This window comes from Hemicordylus capensis, chromosome 1 (assembly GCF_027244095.1).
Source record: "Hemicordylus capensis ecotype Gifberg chromosome 1, rHemCap1.1.pri, whole genome shotgun sequence".
Lineage (NCBI taxonomy): Eukaryota > Metazoa > Chordata > Lepidosauria > Squamata > Cordylidae > Hemicordylus > Hemicordylus capensis.
In genome coordinates this window covers 84,475,000-84,497,826 of record NC_069657.1, presented here as the reverse complement: position 1 = coordinate 84,497,826, position 22,827 = coordinate 84,475,000, and the positions used below count along the sequence as shown (strand labels likewise).

Sequence of the window (22,827 nt, the reverse complement as noted above, 5' to 3'; positions counted from 1 at the left end):
GGAGGGAGCTGAAGGTTCGGGTTGCCAAACATCAGCCTCGAAACCTTTCTGACTTGGAGAGGATCTGCAAAGAGGAGTGGGACAACATCCCTCCTGGGTTGTGTGCAAACCTGGTGGCCAACTACAAGAAATGTCTGACCTCTGTGATTGCCAACAAGGGTTTTGCCACCAAGTACTAAGACATCTTTTGTGAAGGGATCGAATACTTATTTCCCTCACTACAATGCAAATCCATCGCTGACTTTTGGGCACTGGGCTTTTGAGGGTTTGTTTGTTGTTAATCTGTCTCTCACAGCTACAATAAACCTACCATTCCAATTATAGCCTGGTCATTTCTGTGTCAGAGGGCAAACGGACAAAATCAGCAGGGGATCAAATACTTATTTCCCTCACTGTACTTAAGTTTCTCCTCACAACAACCCTGTGAAGTAGGTTAGGCTGAGAGAGAAGTGACTGGCCCAGAGTCACCCAGCTAGTATCATGGCTGAATGGGGATTTGAACTCGGGTCTCCCTGGTCCTAGTCCAGCACCCTAACCACTACACCACGCTGGCTCTCATGGGTAGGGTGCATAAAAGGAGCCCCATGAAAGTGTGTGCTTGTAGCATTTTCCCTTTCTATCTCATTCACACACAACCAATTTAACAGCTGAATACCACAGTGTTGCTTCCTCTCCTCTTCACCCTTTCCCACCAATAGTCCCACCTGTCCTTAGTCCTACTGCACTAACAGGTTTAGGATAAAAAGAAAAAAAGAAAACTTTGAGCAACTGGAATTGATAACAAATTTTCCATTAACTTCCCAACAACTGAGTGGTGGAAATGATGTGTGATGATACTAGCTGGTGATGGAAAGGGGGGGGAAGCAAAATCATTTTTCTGAAAATCTAATTGTTCTATGCTTAAATTTGAAACTTCGTTTCACTTTCTCTAGCCACAGTAAGTAGCTTACCAGATTACTTAAGTGGTGATTTCATAAATTTACCCAATTCCTCTTATATACCCAAGTCACACAGGGCTGTCTAAATAAAAATGAGCACCTCAAATTGCATACAGATGTTAAGGTATATTCTGTACTATACAACATTTATTTTTTTTTAAGTACAGGAGTTTTAATATGAATTTTTTTGTGCAAACATTGTCATTAATTTTCATTATTCATCTCTGCACAGCTAGGCCGTTAAGAGCTGTCAAATAAACAGCTTAAGGATAATGAGCAGATTCTTGGTCCAGTGAAGCTTCATAGTATCACACCTTTTTGTTTCTTTGGTTCTCAGATTCTCTAATCTGGCTTGGGGGTATGTTTTTGTCTGGCAGAAATGAAAGTCTTAAAGATTTGAGTGGGCCATGAATAGTACTACAGGAGGAAAACTGTAGTTATTTCCTCTCATAAACAAGTTACTTTTGTATTAGTTTTTTGAGTGATCATCTAATCGAGTGCTTTTCATAGCTGTCTGGTGATGATTCCCATATATTTGTGCTATCGCAATTCTCATTTAATTGTCTTCTCCATATGCTCACACATGGAGACTTTAAGTCAGTTGTTTAAGGTTAGTAGTATATGGCTCCTTCCAATCGGGTTGTAGGCAAGAAAAATGCCATATATCAATCTCTGAGGCCTAAGACATTATTTAGGGCTTAAACATGCTAGGCCTGCTCTTAGTCCCATTACCTTGGCAACAAAGCAGCCAAAGAAGCCCCTGCCACGTTTTCCAGCTCCAGAATGGAAAGTGTCTGGGTTTGGGGCTAGGTGGCCAGATTTGGCTTTAAAAAAGCCAAATTCTGGCTTATGGCCCATTTGACCCACGAGTATACCCCTTAGGTTCTGGCAACTCTGGTTTGGGGGCTTGATTCTGTGCCGTTGGGTGCTCTGCATATCTCAGCATCCAAAGAATGATCCCTGCCCACCTCTGCAGTTGCAAGGTTGGGACAAAGTCTTGAGCTTAGCCCACTTGCCATGGTGAGAGTGGCAAGTGAAATTGTGGAAACCCATTTATTTCAGATCTGTATGTAAACTACAGGTAGATCTCTTGAACTTGTTAATGAATCCTTGGATTAGATAGAAGGCACGGCTCATCATAAGAGTTATTTAAATATTACTGCTTGTCCAGTACCTACAACACTTTAGTCCTCATCACTGTGCAAAGGAATATTCTGTTTCTCTCTGCTCCTCTGATAATGTTCAGAGTACATTTTTCTCCTTCTCTCCAGGAGAGGGTCTTTTGATGCCATCTCACTGGATTGCACACATGCTACTATCTTTTTTTCTTTTTTTTTAAGTATTTTGACTGTCCATTATAGCTTTACTGTCTGCTCAGTAGAAGCATTTCACCCTCCTTTTTCCTTCTTCCATGCTGGTGATGGTATTCCTCTTAATCATAGTCCTCAATCATTTTCTTCCCACTCTGATTTTTGTATCAGTCCCTTGTAGTTTTTCTTGTTCAATTTCTTTACAATTTATGGAACTCCAAAGCCTTCCTTTCCCCTTGCCTTACTTTCTTGGGATGGTTTCTGTTGGATAAATGCAGGAGATATATTTGGGACTATATGAGTGATGACATGCAAACTGCATCCATGCTAGTCATTCATGGTAAGAAGGATGCTCAGCCTTAAATTTGCATTTGCTTGGTCCCTGATAAAGTTAAAAATAGACAAACTAGATTGTTGTATCCATTGTTATGTAATCATGAATTGCTACAGAATATGTGGTGCATTCCTTTGCATATTAACTTGGAAATAAACCCCCCTGATTTCAGTGGGACTTGCTTCCCAGTAAGTGTGTGTAGGATTCCAGCCTGGTCTGTTATCTATACAGTACCTGGTTGATGGATGCAGCGGTTCTAAATGTTTCTTAATAACTGTAGCAGCTCATCTCTCTTCCTGTCAAAATGTCTCTCTATTTCCTTTTGGCAGTTTGTTCAGAGGAAAATAGTAATGCTGCATAGCAGCTTCTTGGTCAGTTATGCTTAGTGGTGTTTGAAATATGTTGAACTGCTTCAAGTTGGATTAAGGTCAGTTTTGCCCTGGAAAGATACCAGACCTATTCGGAATATGTTTCCTCCCCCCACCCTTCCCGATGGCCAGATCCTGAGCAGCTCTTCTGTATTTTGCCCTAAACTAAAGTTTGATCTATAAAATGCCTAAGATGCATTTTGCAATCTTGGCCATTTTTTAAAAAACCACAACCCATTGTAGAGTTAGGCACCCTTAAGTCAGTTTTTTCCACGGTAGAATAGTTAAGTAACTTCTGTAATTTCTCTTGTGCCATCCTTTATCACAGTAAAACGGTAAAATTTGTTCAAATGTTTCCTAAAGCCATCAAACCTTCATTCTGTCATCTTTATTTTATTTTTAACTTGTATTATGACTTTCTTTCACAACTAATTACTTGAGACTAGCTTGTCCATTTCATTATCCCAGAAACTGGAACAAACAGTGACTGTGTTTAAAACAGAAAGCACAATAGTTCTTAGAAGAGAATTGATTTACGTTGCTAAGAACACAATAGAGCAACATAGAGGCAACTCACTTCCTTATATGTATTAAGGAAGAAGGTGCTAAGTAGATATTTGGGTTTTTTTAAAAAAACTTTATTTTAAATATTTAATAAATAAATTCATAACAAATTAATTAGAAAAAGAAAGTAGACTTACACACACCCCAATTCTTAATATCTGAGATATTATACACACACACACACACACACAGAGATATAGATATATTTATCCATCCCAATACACCCAAAATAGGGGTGGGGGAGGGGGAAACCTTATTTTAAGAATATAACTGTTCAAAAGCCATACACTTAATTAAAATTGGGCCAAATCACACCAAAAAAATCTTCTTTACCATTTCATTGGCGTGGGGGGCACAACCTTGTTTAAACAAAACTAAGGAACACATCTGTAATCCACAACTGCAAGTCAGGAGTAAATTTATGCTTTCAGTGTGGTATAACAATCCTTTTGGCAATTTCCCATGCTTGAAAAATCCATAATTCTTGATACAAAGATAAATTCCATACATTAGGAAATAACTCAAAAGAACAGGTTGACTTTTATTACAGAATGTTTAACATATGGTTTACAAAAGCAACAGTGAATAGAATTTCCCGATAAAACACGGCCGCGTACTAACGAATGTGTGGTTGCAATGGTAGAGAGATTATAGCACTGTACGCAAGTTCCTACGGGTTTGGGTAGAGTCTGGTTAAAAGAGTTCAGTGAGAGGAATGTCTAAAAGGTCCAAGGGAGGGAAGGATCCCAGCCAATTGGTACAGAATGTGGCAGCCAGACTGGTCTCTGGAACAATCCAAAGGGACCTTATAATACTGATTTTAAAAGAACTGCAGTGGCTGCCAATATGTTTCTGGGTGAGATACAAAGTGCTGGTTTTATTTTCATGTATATACAGTCTCTGTGTGCATAATTGCAGGCTGTGGAAGGCTGAGGGCTATAAAGCCCTCAGTGGCTTGGATCCAGGGTATTTAAGAGAGCACCTTCTTTGTCATGAACCCTGCCGCCTACTGAGATCATCTAGAGAAGTCCAGTTACAGTTGCTACCAGCTCATTTGGTGGCAGCTCAGGACCATGCTTTTTCTCGGTAGCTTTGGAATAAGATAGCTGTCAAAATAAGAGCATCTCCATCTCTATTTGCTTTTAGAAAGACCCTCAAGACAACCTTTTCTCTCAGACTTTCAACTGTAATTAATTTTAAACTGTTTTGTTTTTGTCCCATGAAGTATTCTGTGAAATTGTTTTACCTTTTTTATTCTGTGAAATTGCTTTAATTGTTTGTACTCTGTTTTATATTTGTTGTTTTAAATTGTGTGCACCGTCTAGATACATTCATATCCGGCAGTATATAAATATGATAAGCAAATAAACAAAAACCAAACATGAACATCTTTAACAACCAAGTATTGCTGTACAGTCATATTAATAACCTTATGAATTTCCAACCAAAATGATACACAGGGCAGGGACAAACCATAGGAATTTGTAGGAGTGTGTGTTTGTTTATTAAAAAGGTACACATCCTGTTGTATAAACATGCACACAGAGGCTGTATATATAGGAGAATAAAACCACTTAAGAAAAAAAAACTGTCATAGGAATGCAAAATGCACTCTGTTTTGATCATAGTGCATTGTTGATTGTGCACTGCAAGATATTCCCCTCAGGGGATGAAGCCGCTCTGGGAAGAGCAGAAGGTTTCAAGTTCCCTCCCTGGCTTCTCCAAGATAGGGCTGAGAGAGATTCCTGCCTGCAACCTTGGAGAAGCCGCTGCCAGTCTGTGAAGACAATACTGAGCTAGATAGACCAATGGTCTGACTCAGTATATGGCAGTTTCCTATGTTCCTATGAAAAACAAACATACAGTCAAATGGGAGCCAGTGGCTTGGATCCTAAGGAGTGCAATTGGAAGGACACTCTAGCAGTCTTAACTCCTCTGCCCTTTCCTTGCATGGCAGCCCTCTGAAAATCTGCTCCTGGGTATCCGGGACTGTCCTGAACAGGATGTTATGCAACACAGAGGGCTGCAGGGAAAGGGGAAATTGATGAAAATTGTCACCCCTTGCACATAAATAAACGTGTTTCCAATTCCAAGAGCCATTTAGGATCTAGCTCCAGTACTTTATTGTATTCAAGTAATTTCCTCACTACTAAAAATTTAATCCTGATTCTGTGATGTTTTGTTGCAGTTTGAAATTGTTCTATTTAAACCATTACTGAGATCAGAGATAGTTTCTATATGTCTTAACATCAAATTTATATCTATATCTATTTATTTTCTAATTGGAGACTGTGTTTGGGGCAGTGTAAACTGCTGAAGGAATTATGAAGTGTGTAGGTAAATGAATCCTTAATATGGCAGGTTCTACTTCTAAAATATATGAAAGAAATGATATCCTTTTACCCTCTGAGGGCAGTCCTCCAATTAATTCTGGGTTCTCGAATGCTCACCAGTTTGAAACAAGTATTTGAAGTGTAAAAAACAGATAAAACATTTAGGGAAAAGTTGATGGGAATGCCAATGAACTGAGTTTTCAAACAGTAAAAGGTAGTCACAAAGAAAACTAGGGGAACATGGATACCTACTGCTACAGGCAATAAATACAAGAAGCAATGTGTGCTAATTATATAAAAACTATTATAGAATATCCTTTAGATTCTAAGATAAACCTCTTAGCAGCTGGACAATGGAAAATATAGCTTGTGAACTATGTAGAACCATTTTTTCTTCAAATGTAAAATGCTGTACAAAATGCTGTACTGAACACATCTGGGGCTGGAGAAATATATGTTACAAGATTATTTTTTTTTAAACTGTCAGGAATAGTTGGGGCTAGAGCTGGGAAATTCCAGATTTGCTGCTAGCTGCAGATTAGAAAATTAACTATGCTGTAATATCTTTCAAGACTTCAGAGCGACTCCTCCCACCTTGACCTGGTAGAGAGATTCAAATGGTTTTATCAGCTTTGGCCTTTAACCAGGCAAGCATCAGCCTTGACTGTGCCTGTTTAGCTGCTGGATCCATCTCTTGTACATGTGAGGGCTGTCTCATTCACCTGCTTGTTGGATTCCCCTCAGGTTCAAATCCTGGGGATTCATGTCTCCTGTTTATCTACCTGCAGGCTTCTAAAGATGCCTAAGGCCTAGAACTGCAACCTAAGATTGCCCCTGACCAGTCAGCTGTCTGTCAGCTTTTCAATCAGCATATGTAACAAATGGTCTCCTGGCATAAGGATTTTAGACTAGCTGATCTTTTGCATTTCTTCTAATGTTGATTTCCCCATGATAGATTAGATAATTTATTTATGGTCATAGACCAAAAATACAAGGACAAAATACAACAAGAACAAAGTGCAAAATAAAATAAAATACTTTCCACTTGTTTTTATCAAATAATTGATACCCTTTGTTTTGTTGTCTTTCTCAGTGATTACCACTTCACTGTGCCTCGGATATTCTGCTCTGCTTTCTTCACTTGTCCCTGCTTCCCCATGAGAAAGCTGATTTGACTCTCCCCACACCCTAGCAGCTGCCCAAGTTCCCTCATCATTAAATCTGGGAAAGAATAATAACTTACTCCCTCAGGCACTGTCCTTCAGCCTTGAGCCTTTCAGACAAGGTGAATGATGCCGCTCTCTTCTCGGTCACAGCAGCTGGCCTGAGAGCCACCACTGGGTAGCAGCCCTTAATGAGCACAGTGTACTCTTGGTGTGCAATCCATAGGCATGAGCTGTCAGCACTTGTTTCCTCCCATGACTGTCTTTACATAAAACCAACTTATTTAACTTGTCAAAAACTTCATTTCTATTAATGAAGTCCCATTTCCCCATGGGTGCACTATTAGCCTTAACATCCCTTCATATTAGTATGAATTCTGTTCAAGTAAATACCAGCTGAGCAGAGCTACACCAGTCATAGGATATTATAAAAAGAATAGAGTGAGTGAGTGAGTGAGTGTGTCCATCTTTGTCCTGAGTCGCTATGTAGTGAGGTTATGTTGTTAGACTTGCAGCATTTCTCGTTGATTTTGTTAGGTATTTTCTATGCATTAAAGAGGGGAAACAAATACATTTCTACTGAGAATAGGACCAACTGGTATGCTTTAGTGTTGTGACTTTTTATATGTTAGGCAAAACACAATGAACAATGGGGCTAATAGTCACAAGAAAGACTGTTTTGGTAGTTTCACTTGCTGCTGCAGAAAATGGCAGCAAGAGAAGAAGGGCAGCACCTAAAACAACAGTAAAAAAAGAGGCAGCGGCAGATTTGAAAAAGCTGCAAATGGTGTGTGGGATTTATTTCAGAATATATTGGGTAGCATTCATAGGAAAACAGAACACTACTCGCAACAGGTGGAGGTGTGACTTTTGGCGATTCCCCATTCGATCTGCAGCTGCCTGTGCCCACCAAAACGTACACGTTATGGCCCCCTTACCTCAGGAATATATTTTGTGGGGAGGAGTACAGGCAGCTGCAGAGGGAAGAGGAAATCCTGAAAATTTTCTTTCCCCTGTTGCATGAGCAGAAGCATTCCTCTTGCGCAAACTTTACTCTCAATGTCATCCACTGTCTCTGTGCCTCGAATTGCCACCTTCAGTGGCACAAAAATAATTCCTTCTAATGACATGAAATTCCATTAATTGTGCTGATTCTGATGTATCAGGACCACAACAGTTAATGGGATTCTATGCCATGAGAATAATTTGTGCCCACGAAGAAAACAAATCAGCCAAAATATATTGGGCACGAGGCAAAATGTGTTGGGCACAAAGTCCGCCCCTTTTACTTCAGGGGCAGACTTCTACTTTCCCTTTTAGTTCAGAAAACAGCAGCCTATTTTCTGATGAGGGCTGGTTCTTAGGATCACAATACGATAGTCCTCCAGGATCTCCTGTGTTGTCTTATGTTTGAAGCCTACGCTGGAGGAGGAGGAGCAAACGGAGAAGGGCTTGCTGTTGTCAAGGCTTGTTTTGGGAGCTGTGTGGCTTTCAGCTGTTGTTCTCTCTCTTGCCTGGAGAGACAGTGGCAGGAGCCAGCTAGGGCTGAACTGAGTCACACCAGGTTGGGGTGGCACATTCCTGTTGAGCCACATTCCTATTCAGTTTAAAGCCTACTGTGGAGGAGCAGGAGCTGACCTGAGAAGGTAAGCAGGCTTTTCTACAAAAAACAAACAAAAAGAAAAGAAAACAGCCCCCTTCAAAAACAACAACAACAACAACAAAAAACACAGGCGGGGGGAGATTTTATGGGGCTGGTTTCTCTTTAGAGGAGAAGTCCCAGTGTGTGTGTCTGTGTTTGTTTGTTTGCCAGGGCTTGCTTTTGGGACTATGCAGTGTTCCCTCTAAGGCATGTGCATACGCGCACGCTCACAAGCTTTTTGATGTCCAATCAGTCAATTTTAGATCCTGCTCAGGTTAAATCAGGAGGTTCCTCTCTGAATATACCTGCGCACATACTGTCTTGATCCTGCCACCCAGAACACAACTCATTCTGCACAATGATGAAAAAAATTCGAGAGAACACTGGGGCTGTTTGGCTTTCAGTTTTTGTTCTCTCTCTTGCCGGAGAGAGATAGTGGGAGGAGCCAGCTAAGACTAAGCTGAGTCACACCTGGTGGGAGGGGCCACATTCCCACTGAGTCACATTCCTGTTCAGTTTGTAGCCTACTCTCTATATAACAGGCAACGGACAGGGAGATTAGCAAACAGGATTGTTGGGAGTTTTCTGTGGAGTTTAGCAAGGAATTGTCTGTGGAAGCTCGAAAGGAAGACACTTGATCACAAGGAGCCCAGTGTAAGTAGACAGTATCTCTTTCGTAATTCCTCTTTCATATTCTCGGGACAGAAATTTAAACTGTTGAATAGCCGATAATTAGAGCTAAGACCTAACTTTCATATAAACAGTCTCCAAATATTCTAAACAACCAACAAAACCAGTTATGAAGCTAGAAAGCCAGAAGGGAAGGGGGAGCTTCCCAATGAGAGTGTTGCATGTATGACTGTTTGCTTGATGGGCAGAAGTCATGGTTATGTGCTCAGTGCAAAGAGCTCCTGGTTCTCAGGGAACAAATTCATTCCCTCAAAGCGAAAGTGGCAGATCTGGAGAAGCTTAGAGAGCAGGCGCATAACAATGATAGGGCAAGGGGAGACAGTTGTCTGGGGGCCCCACTGCCTGGAGGGGCACCCCAGAGGCACCTCATGTGACTCCCCATTGGCCTCTGCCCAGCCCCATAGCCTCTCAGCCACTTGCCCTCTTCGCCGTCTCTCCTGCTTGTTCTGCTGGCCCGCAATCGAAGCAGCAGCCCAGCTGCAAAGAGCTCCTTTTCTCCCGCCTCTCAGCTGATTGGCGGGTGGGCGGGGCTTCCACGGAGGCCTCCGTGTAGGCCGCAGTGAAGCCTGAACTCGAGTAGGGCCCAAGCAAGCCAGGAAGGAGGAGGCAGCCAGAGTGTTCTCTGCAGCAGAAGACCCCTTGCTGCCCTGCTTAACCCAGACCAGCATTTGCCAGGTCAAGTGTGAACTCCTTTTTGTGGTTACCTTTCCCGCCCCCCCCCCCCATATATTGGGATCTGCTTGCCATAGGGCTTGGATATGGGGTGGGGGGGGAGGGACCAAGAAGTCTCTGAATATTTATTTTGAAACAGCTTGGAAAATTTGCTGACTTAAAAAAAACTATCTAAAAAGTCCTATAAGTGGCTTGTTTCATGGCAGAAAATTGCAAAAACTTCTGGAACAGTATTTTATTAATTTTATTTATTCATTCATTCATTTATAAATGCACTTATGTTCAAGTTGTTTTGCAACCCAGAAGGTCTGAGTGAGAACTGTGAAGCATGTGTGGTGCTTTTATTTTATTTTTCTTGTGTGTGAACTGCTCCCCAATAACTTGCAGGGACTTCAGGGTAAATCTGGCCAACATGTGAATGCAGCACCTCCATTCCAGAGGAGATGTGTCTTAAAGGGCTTTAAAAGCCTCCTGTGAAAAACCTCCTGCAATCAAACTTGACTGAATTTGTTCAGAATTCTGAGAAAATAAACATAGGTTCACCCTGCATGGTTGAAAGTCTCCTTTGCTAATCTGCAGCGAGGGGCCCATTTTAATAATTCATCTTTCTAGTGTGTTCTAGGCATTAAAAGTAATACAAATGTATAGTACTCAATGTATATCACTATATATTGTGACGTGTGTGTGTGTGTATTCAGTGAAATGTATTTGCAGGCAGCATACTTATTTTGGAATATCAGACTTAAATCCTTGGGCGGCCTGGGGTGTGCGGAGGCCCTGGACTTTTTTTGGGGGGCCCATTTTAAAATCTTGTCTCTGGGCCCACTCCAACCTTGCTACGCCCCTGTTAGAGAGTCAGATAGGTACGTGGACGAGACCTTCAGGGACGTGATAAGAGGCATCCCATTCCCAGGCTGATGCCTCCTCTGCTGTCAGGGAAAATGAAGGTCTCTGGGAAGGAGGACATCATTCTGAGAAAGATGGAAACAATTCCTTAGAAAGGACTCATTCCATGAATGGTGAGCCCATATCTTCTTGCACAAGGGATACTCCTCCAGAGGGTGGGGGCCTCCTAGTAGTGGGTGATTCAATCATTGAAAGATGGGTCTGTGACCTGTGTGTAGACCACACGGTGACTTCCCTGCCTGGTATAAAGGCTGCGGGCGTAACACGGCATCTAGACAGACTGATGGGCAGTGCTGGGAAGGAGCAGGGGCAGAGCCACCATTGCACAAACGGGTTCGAAGAACCTGAGCCGCCACTCCTCAGGAGTCACACATCGCACCCCAGCCACGCCCCTGTGTCTGACACCAGATGCAGAGGTGTTATTTTGCTTGCAACCAGGGCTGCACGGCCCCATTTACAAGCAAAACCCGGCCAGAACCACGTTCGCAGCATGGCTGGAGCAGCTCTTCCTGCCTTTTAAAGGAGAGCGGGCCCCGTTTGCAAGCGAAACCAACGCCATGTTTGCAGCATGGCCCGGAGTGACTCCCCTGCCTTTAAAAGGCAGGGAGAGCTGCTCCGGCTGGACTTTGCTCACAAACGGGGCTGCGTGGCCCCATTTGTGAGCTAAGCCCAGCATCTGGTGTCAGACGCAGGGAGCGGGGCTAGGGCCACTGCAGCGGACTGAATCTGGGCCACTGCTGGTCTCCCTCCGCCCCTGTGAAGGAGTCTGCAAATTTGCAGGTGGCATTAAACTATTTAGAGTAGTGAAATGCAAGAAATTGAGAGGAGCTCCAAAAGGATCTCTACAAACTGGGGGAAATGGGCAACAAAATGGCAAATGCAATTCAATGCTAGCAAGTGTGAAGCGATGCATATTGGGGCAAAAAACCCTACTTCATATATACGCTGATGGGATCTGAGCTGTTGGTGACTGACCAAGAGAGGGATCTTGGGGTCATGGTGGACAGCTTGTTGAAAGCGTCAACTCAATGCGCGGCAGCTGTGAAAAAGGCCAATTACATGCTTGGAATAATTCGAAAAGGGTTTGAAAATAAAAATATTATGATGATGCCCTTATACAAAAATACACCTTCCTTATGAGGAAAGGCTACAACACCTGGGGCTTTTTACTTTAGAAAAAAGATGAGTGAGGCGAGACATTATTGAGGTCTATTAAATCATGCATGGTGTGGAGAAAGTTGATAAAGAGAAAATTTTCTCCCTCTCGCATAACAGTAGAACCAGGTGTCATCCCATGAAACTGATTGTCAAGAAATTTAGGACTAACAAAAGGTACTTTTTCACACAATGCAATTAACCTATGGAATTCTCTGCCACAAAATGTGGTGACAGCCAACAACCTGCATAGCTTTAAAAGAGTTTGGATAAATGCATGGAGGAGAGGTTTATCAGTGGCTACTAGTCTGAGGGCACCTCCAGCCTCAGAGGCCTCTAAATGCCCGTCGTAGGGGAGCAACAGTAAGAGAGAGGGTATGCCCTCAACTCTTGTCCGTGGGCTTCCAGAAGACATCTGGTTGGCCATTGTGTGAAACAGGATGCTGGACTAGATAGGCCTTGGGCCTGATCCAGCAGGGCTTTTCTTATGTTCTCATGATCACCGAATCAAACATACATTCTCAACAATAGCAACACATTACATTTTGATATGTTGAGCAAGTACCACCTATGGCAGTCTAAAGTATACTACTAAGGCTGTATGGAAAAAGAATCTGCTTGCAGAAGTAATACCACAGATGGGAAATGTGGGCCACTATGAAAAAATTCACAGACTCCTGAACAATTTCAAGGGGCTTTGTATTAGTCATTCTTTCCCTCTGTGCAAAGAGCTATGGATTGTGGGTAAGGCCTTCCTGAAAGACCCAGCATACTGCAAGAAAGTACTTTTATGGCTGAATAAGTGAGCCTGAACGCCTACAAAGAGAGACATAGAACCTCAAGGGGCCCTTCATCACCCAGACATTGAAGCAGTGCTGCAAACACATGTCCCTTCCAGCATACAGATAACTACACTAATACAACTTTGGTACTATATAGGAAAGGTAGAGTAATGCACACCCTTGATCAAATATTCTTATTCTCTAGGCCACTTTATCGTTTCTCTGAATTGTGTACCAATGTAAGAAATTGCACTGTCCCTAACTGTATATATACAGAATGTAAAATGCTCTATGTAAATGTAAAATGTAAAAAGCCCATTAATTTGGGCTTAATTCTTCCAGTAGTGACAGGGCCTAGCTGTTGTTGGCTATGTTGGGCAGAAGACTTCAGTAAGTTGTCAACAATTCAAAAAGCAAATGTTTTGTTAGATTGCCTTTAGTTGTTAAAGAAAACAATGGGAATCTTGGATTGTGAATTTGTTCATTTTAATTGGAAGAAGAGTTATAGCTAGAATTGCAGCTAAGACATTTGACTGTTAAGATGCAAAAGAGGTTAAGTGAGTAAGAGAATATCAATATTGAATGCAAAGGATCATTGGAATTTTAATCTTATATCTATTTCCGAAAGAGGTGGAAACTTTATGATCCTTATGGATGGAGAACCAGAGGACATGAAGACCTGGGGTGACTCACGGATACATTGGTTTCACAAGAATTGGAAGGGGAAAAACCTAAGGGGACCAACCAATCCCCCCTCCCCCTCAACCAACCCCACATTAATCAATGCGATGGAATGGTTGTGATCTCAGTTAAGACACGTAGGTGGACGGAGCTAATGGAAATCAGAGGTGAGGGCGAGGAAGGAGGGCTTCAACAAACAGAGTGGGAGGTTTCTCAGCTTGAACAACCGTTTCTGCTTCTGAAAAGAAAAGCTGTCTAGTAGTCTCCACAGAAGAAAATGCTGAAACTCTGTGTCTTCCTCACCAGTTAACTCTGTTCTGTTTCTGAAGGGGAAGAAGTTTGACACATTTAATCTCTTGGTAGTTTGAACTACTGCCCTCCCAGATGCTGGTGGGCAAATTCTGAAGGAATTTCCTCACAACCCTCAAGCTGTATGGGTATACTCAGGCGGTTCACATGATCACAATAAAGCTTAACAGAAGAAAAGTGCCTTCGCTCACTCTGGAGTAGTTACACAAAACTGAAGAGCTCTGAATTTTAACATTAGCTCTTGAAGCTTTAGGGTTAGATGAACAACAACAACAAAACAACAAGAACTGGTACTGAGCACTAGTGTACCCCCCACAAAAAAAACCCCAGAAAACACAAAAAAATTAAATTTGCACATGAGAAAGAGGGACTGGTGTCTGTTACTAACTTTTATTTTTCTCACCATGCTCAAGCACAGGCTCAGATAACACATGTATACCAGGGAGGTAGTGCAACGTTTTGTTGCCAGTCCATACTTGTTAGCATTATATTGTGCATATACAGTGTGCATATCAGGCAGGATTAAACAAAATTACAAGGAAATGCTCCATGAAAAGGAGAAAAGAAAATGTGCTTCAAGAAGAATTTATGTTCTGACAAAATGCTGTTAACATGGTACAGACTAAGCAATACTATCGTTTGCCAAGGAGAGAAGGTGAAAGGCTATTTGAATATGGCTGAAATACTCCACGGCAACTTGGTATAGGTTTGAACAGCTATTGAACAGGAAATTGAGAAGTAATTAGAGATGGTTGGCTTTGAAAATTAATGCATCTGAAGTTGAGAAGTATACACTCTCATGTATCCCAATCTGGTGAAGGACCTGACAATCACATAAAAATATTAGGTAAAGTGTGTCGTCAAGCCGATTTAGACTCCTGGCGCCCACAGAACCCTGTGGTTTTCTTTTTGGTAAAATACAGGAGGGGTTTACCATTGTCTCCTCCCGCACAGTATGAGATGATACCTTTCAGCATCTTCCTATATCGCTGTTGCCCAAAATAGTACCAGTGGGGATTCGAACCCACAACCTTCTGCTTGTTAGTCAAGCATTTCCCCGCTGCGCCATTAGATATTGGAAACTTATTGAGAACTACAGACCTGTTAGCTTTACCAGAAAAGTAGCTGATGATGTGAATCTGTTCTCAGACATGTTGGATTAAGATTTTATTGTGAAGATCACTTACATGGATGTGGGTCACAACAGGCCTGTCTCAGAAGGAAAAAGCATGTTCTTTAAGCTGCCTCAAGAGACAGTCTAAAGACGACAATTTGAAGCCTGTCTGTCACCACAGGGCTGGCAACTTGGGAGTGGTCATGAGGGAAAAGTTTTGGATTCCCTAATTGATTGATGCCTCTGCTGAAGGCCCCATTCTCTCTGAGAGCGCTCTAAGGTGTGCGTGTGTGCATGCACCCACAATTGTTTTTTTATGTCCCTTCAGTTAATTTTAGATCCCGCTCAGGTTGAATCAGGAAGGCCCCATTCTGAATGCATGTGTGCACACACTGCCTTGATACTGCCACCCAGAACAAAACTCATTCCGCACACATACAAAAAAAAAAAATAGAGAGAATACACTGGTAGAGAGCATCTAGAAGCCTCTTAATTATGTTGGGGTGCAAGGCAGAGCTTTGTAAGATCCTTAAAATAGAGCATTTTATATTCTGTATGTATTCAATTAGGGACAGAGCAACTTCTTACATTGGTAATGAGTTGGAGTGGTTTCTTAATTCAATGTGCATAGTGTAAGGGAGAGAGAGATGGCAGACAGGTGAGTAGAGCAAAACCAGACAAGCACACTTCTGGTATCAGCAATTGGCTGAGGGCAGGGGTTGTGAGTAGAGAGTTCTGAACTCAGTTTATTACCTCCAGATTTAGCAGCTGCCAAAGCCAAATTGCAAGGGAACTAGACTCAACCCTTCCCTATGCTGGGATATTTAAGTAGACTCCAGAGTTAACTTGCAGAAGTTAACTCTCAGTGTCTCTCTCTCTCTCTCTGCATGGAGATTGACCATTGACTATTTTAATTCGGACACTAAGTTCAATTTCCTCTTTGCAGTTATTTGGTTGATCTTGTGACATATTTTTAGTAGAAATATTGCTTTAAGTGACTTACTTGCTCTGCTGCACCCCTTACCCTCAAAATAAAACTTCAGCATCTCTCAGTTCATTTGCCTGCCACAAAAACTTTGCACAAATCACCCCAGGGCAGCTCCATTAACAAGGTCCAGCTCTAACTCTTGACTCTAATCCACAACTGTAGAACATGTAACTCTACACAGAAGAAGGTACAAGACACCTGTCTGGTCCAACCAACAGAAATGGCAACACTTCCTCAGCTTTTAAAAGGCCAGCCAGCTGCTTAAAAGAAAGAGAGTTGGAATAGAGTCTGAATGAAAAGAAAGAACTTTTTAAAAAAACAAATTATGCAGACTGGGACAGGGGCTCTGGCAGCCAGAGCTGCCTCCCTAAACATATATCATTAGGCCCCTACTAAGAACAAAAGTGAAAGGAATTTGGAGGAAAGCCTGCCAAGAGGCTGAAGGGGCAGACAAAAGGTGGTTCAGTTTTGTTTTTTTTAAAAGTGTACCAACTCTTCACAACAGATATTTGTTTCTGAAGAGGCAATCTTGTCATTCTATCTCCATTTTCTTCCAGGGACATCAGATACAACAGTCACCACAGAGTTTGTAGATTTTGAACTTCTAAATTAACTGAAATGGTTTAGAGAACAGTCTGTCTACATCCTGAGAGACCACCCACTGAAGATAACTGTCCCATCACCTCAAAAGTTCTCACTAGTGCCTTGGTGCCTTAGACCTAAACAGTGCAAATTATATTTACTCCTAGTAGTAGGCTACTTGAACAAGTGGATATGAAAGCCATAGGCCTGCATTCATGTAGACTGAAAAAACAATGCAATTAAATGCTCATATCTGTATTTCACAATGTAATCATGATGCCAGTATCCTTTTCCAACCTGATGGTAGTAATTACGATTCTTCAAACAGAAAGCTAATCATTTCCTGACACTGTTCTCTACAGTGATAGAGACATACTGTCAAAGAATATCTCCTCCCACGTAACAGAAGAGATGTGGGGATGCTATGAACATTTCTATAACCCTAGATATTGCTTTTGAACACTAGAACAGTACTGCTCAACACATATCCTCCATACTTACATTACACATATCCTCCATATTACATTAATCTCCAGCATACAAATACTACAAAGGGTAAAATGGGAAAGCAGAACAACTTCAGCAGATATGAGATATAAGCTGAATTGGGACAACAGCTTAGTTTAACTTTCAGTCCACATACAAAAGGAAAAAAGGAGGATTCCTGGTCAATAAAATACATTTGTTGCTTTAAAAACCAAATCCATGGTGTATCTTCAGTTTTGTCGGTTACTGTCCTTCTGTTGAGGACTCTCCAGTCCATCACAAATAAATATGAGGAAAATTTGGTTATCTACTAGAGATGAGTAGCTGAGAACTCATCATCTTACAACACATTTAACTGCAAGTTAACTGCAAACTCAACACACTTACCTACAAGTGTATGCATTCACACAGTGAGCCTCAAAACAGTGTCTCATTAATATGCACAAAACTGAAGGTTTGGCTATGAACTCCCTGTGTCCCTCTGCTCTAAGTACAAGAGATAACAAATGTTAAGAATGTCAAGCTGCACCAGCTCTGCCATATTCTACAATCATTTGCCACCATACACAAGTACTTGTTTAAAAGGTTGCCATAATCAGCTTGTGCTTACTGCTTGAAAGGGGCAATCTGTGGTAACAGAACCATCCCAAACTTTGCTTCATGATTCCATTTGCAGCAAACCTATCTTAAGACAATCTTGATAACACTTGCTTATTTCTAAACAGGTACAAAATGGGGGTGGGTGGGGGAAAGAGGAGGAATCCATACTTGTTATTTTAAAAGTGGTAGTTGGTCCCATTTCATAATATACTTAGCAACATAATGTAGTTCCCAGCTAGTCAAGATGACTTCAGAGAGACATAAAGGATTGGAAGATGTAGTGGAGAGAAGGAATCATCCCAGGTATTTGGAATATTTGTTGAAGACAATGCCTTGGTGAAGGGCTTAAATGGCCCTTTATGTTGGACATTCAATAATTAAGCACACACAGTGTGACACTGGAATGAGATTAAATTTCAGGAAAACACTACATAATGCTACTGATGTCTGACTACCAGCACCCAATGAGCCGCCTGTGTGTTAAAGGGCAAAACCCACTTATGCTTGATATCCTCAGAGAGCTGAACCTAAAATGAGTTGAATTCAGTGAAAACACCAACCTTATATGCTGGGAAAGTCTGTAGCTGCTTGGAATATGGTTTCCAAGGCAACTAAACCAGCTTGTTAACATGCTCACTTTCATCATTAAAGAAGAAGTGAAAGGTAATTGGGTTAATTATTGAAGCAACAGCCAGCACACCACCACTAATTGTCCATTTACCCAAGACATTTAAAAATGGCAGATCTAATTCCTAATGTGATGGAATGCACCACACATCATTCAACTGATTTAGCAGTTTACATATGGTGAGTGAATGATACATTAGAAAGACATGTATAGGTGCAAAATTCCTGAACTGCAAGCAATTTCATCCAAACACAATATCCAAATTTAGGAGAGCCTGGCTATACTGTATCACTAATATGACAAATGAACCACATTTCAAATATGACCCTTTGAACCACAGTCTCTGAAGTAAGAATACTTAATTCACCCTTGAACTGCAGTGTGCTACATCTAGATTAACAAAAGCAGATTTTATTTTGAGTAATAAGCAAACACATAGCTATGATGATGGTCCAACTTAGTGGCTCCCTGGACTCGACTCTAAATGGCTTCACCAGTATTGTAAAATGAGCCCAAGACATAGTGGGAATATTGCAAATTAAAAATGTGTATGCTGCCTTTCTGTCATAGTAGATAAGGTGATTTAATGCATCACAAGAGAGAGTGAAGAGCAGATAAAAGCCTCCAATGACAACCTTAGCGGCCAAGAATGTTCATATACAAGCAGGTGGTCTTTTAGATACCCTTGTTCCAGACCATCTGGGGTTTAAAAGGTTAAACAGAGCACTTTGAATAGTCCCCAGAAATAAACTGGGAGTCGATTACAGTCTCTAAGTATAGTTATGATATGAACATACCAGAGGGTCCCTGCCAATAACCTGACACACATGTCACTTCAAGTATCATGGCTGAATGGGGATTTGAACTCTGGTCTCCCTGGTCCTAGTCCAGCACTCTAACCACTACACCACGCTAGCTTATTTTTCAAAGGCAGTCCCACATACAATGTATTATCGTAATGTTGCATGGATGCTATTATAGCAGGGATAATCATTGCAAAGTCATTCCTTTCCAGGAGGGGGTACAGATGGCCCCAACCACCCAAGCTGAAAAAGGGTGCTCTGAGCTACAAATGCAACATGGGTATCCCAAAAACAATGCTGGCTCCAGAAGCTGCAGACCTCCTCTCTAGACTGGAGTGCAACTCCATCTAGTGCAAGCTAAGTGGTTAGTCACACCCATCAATTATACCTCCATCTTATCTGGATTAAAATTTCAGTTTATTAGCATTCATCCATTCCACTACTGACTCCAGTAAAAAAACTGAACAGGATATTAAAAATGAGCATGAAGAATGCTATTCTAGCTGAATTTCCAATATGTAAATTGACCTCAAGGCAAATCTCTATTGCAGAAATCATGCAACCGTTTCTTAGGAGATGGGAACTAGATGTTAGGAAATCAGAGTTTTTATCACAGAAATAAGAAACATGGTATCATTGTTTGGGAATTTTCTCATACCAAAGTGCTTTTCCAGGGAGATAAAGCTTTACTCATATCTAATCTCAAGATTCAAATTTGTTTTCTGAATGTGCAAGCATATCCCATCACAAGCACACACAAAGAAAGGAGTCTGCCACTGGAAGCTAGAAGAAACCAATTGCTGTAGTCAAAACTAGACAACCAGAAATATTAACACCACAAACAACTGAAGGATTCTGAATAGGGAAAAGCAGATGTATCAAGCACAGCAGACCTGGAGGAGAATTCTACAGTGTTGCCTGGCAGCAAATAATTATCTCCCAGTGAGCAATTTCCATAAGCTTTCAACAAAATCCCACACAGAGAATAAGCAAAGGGAAAGGCTATGGCTCGGCAAAAAGCAACATGCTGGTTCCATGTTCAAGCAGTGGCATGAAGGTCCTCATAGTGTGGCAACAAATATGTAAGAAAAGGGGAGGTTTTATTTTTACCTAGTAAAAATAAGTATAAGCAAAGAAATAGAAATTCTGGAAATGGGAAGTCCTCTTCCTCACTATACAGGAGGAAGGTAATTTTAAATGATCTTTCCAAAGTGAGGGGGCTCCCTCACACGGGAACAGCAAGTAGCCTAGAATAAGAACTTATTTCATTACAGAATACAGAGCAGACAAACAACCCGTCAAGGAACCCAAAACCAGATGGCATGGAATGCCACTCTGCTTATCCCCAGAAATCTGATTTACCAGGTAAGGCAAATGTAAGGTAATTAATTAATGTAATTAAATGTAAATGTAAGGCTAGACGAGAGCAAGGTGGATTTGCAAAGGCCAACCAAGGTGGATTTGCAAAGGCCAAAAGGGTCCCAGGGCCAACCAATTACAAAATCATCTGTGGTCCAGTACTGGTCTAACCCTTTCTGAGATTCTTCAAAGACAGGCAGACTTAGCTGACAATCCAGAGTCTATTTTGTAGTATGATCTTGTTGGGACTCACCGTGGGTGGGGTCTAGTTCCCAGCTGTGGCAGCAAGTCAGCCCGAGTTGCAGGGGACTGGTTCAGCCAGCACACATCCTCCCACCCTACCAGCTCAAATGTGGGAGCAGGCCCACTCCCCACTGATCAGCTGGTTGGTAGGTGGTCAGGGATGGGCCAGTGCACAACTGTCTGGCTACGTCAGGTGGAGGAAATTTACCACCCAGCATGCACCCTATTAGACGGAGACAGTGGCAAAGAAGGACACACCACTGGCCACCAGGGGTGAAGGAAAGGAGTTGGAAGCAATCCCATGAGCCACCAGGGAGATAGGTAGGTGGCCAGCAGAAGCCACATTATCATCAGGGATGGAACAGGAAGTGGAGTGAGGTCAAGCAGACTGTGTTATTTATTTAAAATATTCATACTCCGCTCCTTCAGTACACTACTGTTCAGGGCAGTACCTATTTAAAAAGCCCAGTACCACTAATGTGGCAGGTCAGCAGAGAGAGCATGAAGAGCAGCCTTGGCCTCCCAGTGAGGAGCAAGGCTCATCCTTTCCCCAGTCAATGCAGAAGGAAACAGTGTGACTTAACCCACTCCCCACACTTCTGAGGTGCAAAGGGGTGTGCCAGAAAGCTCAACCAGTGAGCTGAGGTCCTTACAGTTCCACAGTTACTACCTGGGAGTCTTGATAGTAAAACCTCAAAATCTGTGCCCAGCTGTTACTTGGAATGAATATTCTGATATCAACAGGCTACTCAAAAAGCAGAATGTCTCTACCATTTCATCCTACTGCAACACAGTGCACTAACAATTTTCCAGAATACCAATTAAGCAAAAACATGCATGCATGCAAGAACAAACTCACTGCACTACCCTTTATAGTTCAAGAGCACCCTACTATGGTCTGATGTACACATACATTCCTAGATTGTCTAGTAGCAAATGACAGAACAAAGACCAATTCAAGCTCTACTAACAACTCTTAGAAATTCTGCCATCATAAAACTTCATTTCCAGGCAGGCAACATCTCATTTCATTTACCTTTTCCCCACCCACACACAGACCTCTCCAATTGCCTGGGTACGATAAGCAGATGCAGCTAAAGTTTTAATATGCATCTATTAGGATCTAAATTGAATCTGAACTGCTCTTGAGCAGCGTTACAAGCCAGAACATGAACAAGGCACCCTATAATTGAATTAGAAGGACCTGCAGCAAACTGATCATTAGCTTGTCAGAACGATAATTTTTGAAGAGAGGAACAGAAACACTTGTGACTGGGTGGAGCTAAAAAAATTGTTCTGCCCATTCTCCTTTTAAGATGTCACATTAAGATTCCCTTTAATGTACTTCTCCTCTAAATATAACTACCACCAACAATGCATGTGTACATTGTCACTGTGATACCATCAATAGAGTTAGCATCAATCACTGTGGTATCTCCAAGTCTATCCCTCTTCCTACATTCTTTGGTTTTCACACCAATCCTAGCCTATTTACATAGACAGTCTATTCAAGAGTCTTACCTGCCAAGACCCTGTTAACAGAAGAGTGAGTGGCCAAACCAGGCTGTCCACGTTCATGGAAAATCCCAGCATAAGGCAAATACTCTGGCAGCAAGAAACGCCTACAAGGGGAAAGAGAAGTTGTGAGAAATACTGCCAGTCTGACTAAAGATGGGGGGGGGGGAGACAGCACACTGAACATGTCCTTTAAGATATGCTAGTCTTACCTGGGGACAAAGCGTCCAAGGGATGGTGCAGACATACGGGCATTCCGAGGGGCTCTGTGTCTTGATCTATCTCCATTGTCCCTTCAGGAAACAAGAAAGAGGTATTACACATTCCACATTGCAAAATGAGACTCATTTACTCTTTACTTAAACTAAAGTTTTTACTCTTTACTTAAACTAAAGTTAAGAAACTTGCTTACAAGTTTTGAAAGCCTTCTCTAATTCAAATGCACTGCATTGGACTTCACCAACTGGAAACAATGATCCCATCAGGTCACATAAACAACCAGAGACTAGCACAAAATTTTGTCTGATGTTTTCCTCAGAATACTTTTCACGAAGCCTGGAAGTGTTCACAAGGTTGGTATAGATTACTGTAGCCTAGTGCTCACAGCAAGATAATGCGCTCAATATTAATTCTGGCAAACTGCAGAATAGTCCTCAAAACTT

At 41.8% G+C, this 22,827-nt stretch overlaps 1 protein-coding gene across 7 annotated transcripts in view; it reads right to left on the bottom strand.

Annotated features, from left to right (window-relative positions):
• AMBRA1 (autophagy and beclin 1 regulator 1) overlaps positions 1-22,827 on the bottom strand; it is a 271,553-nt gene that overhangs the window by 120,538 nt on the left and 128,188 nt on the right. For all 7 annotated transcript variants that reach the window (XM_053275343.1, XM_053275350.1, XM_053275336.1 and 4 more), the window contains 2 exons: positions 22,378-22,458; positions 22,172-22,272 (listed from right to left, as the gene is read on the bottom strand). In XM_053275343.1, the coding sequence (XP_053131318.1) occupies positions 22,172-22,272; positions 22,378-22,458 (182 nt within the window). The remainder of the gene's footprint in view (positions 1-22,171; positions 22,273-22,377; positions 22,459-22,827) is intronic.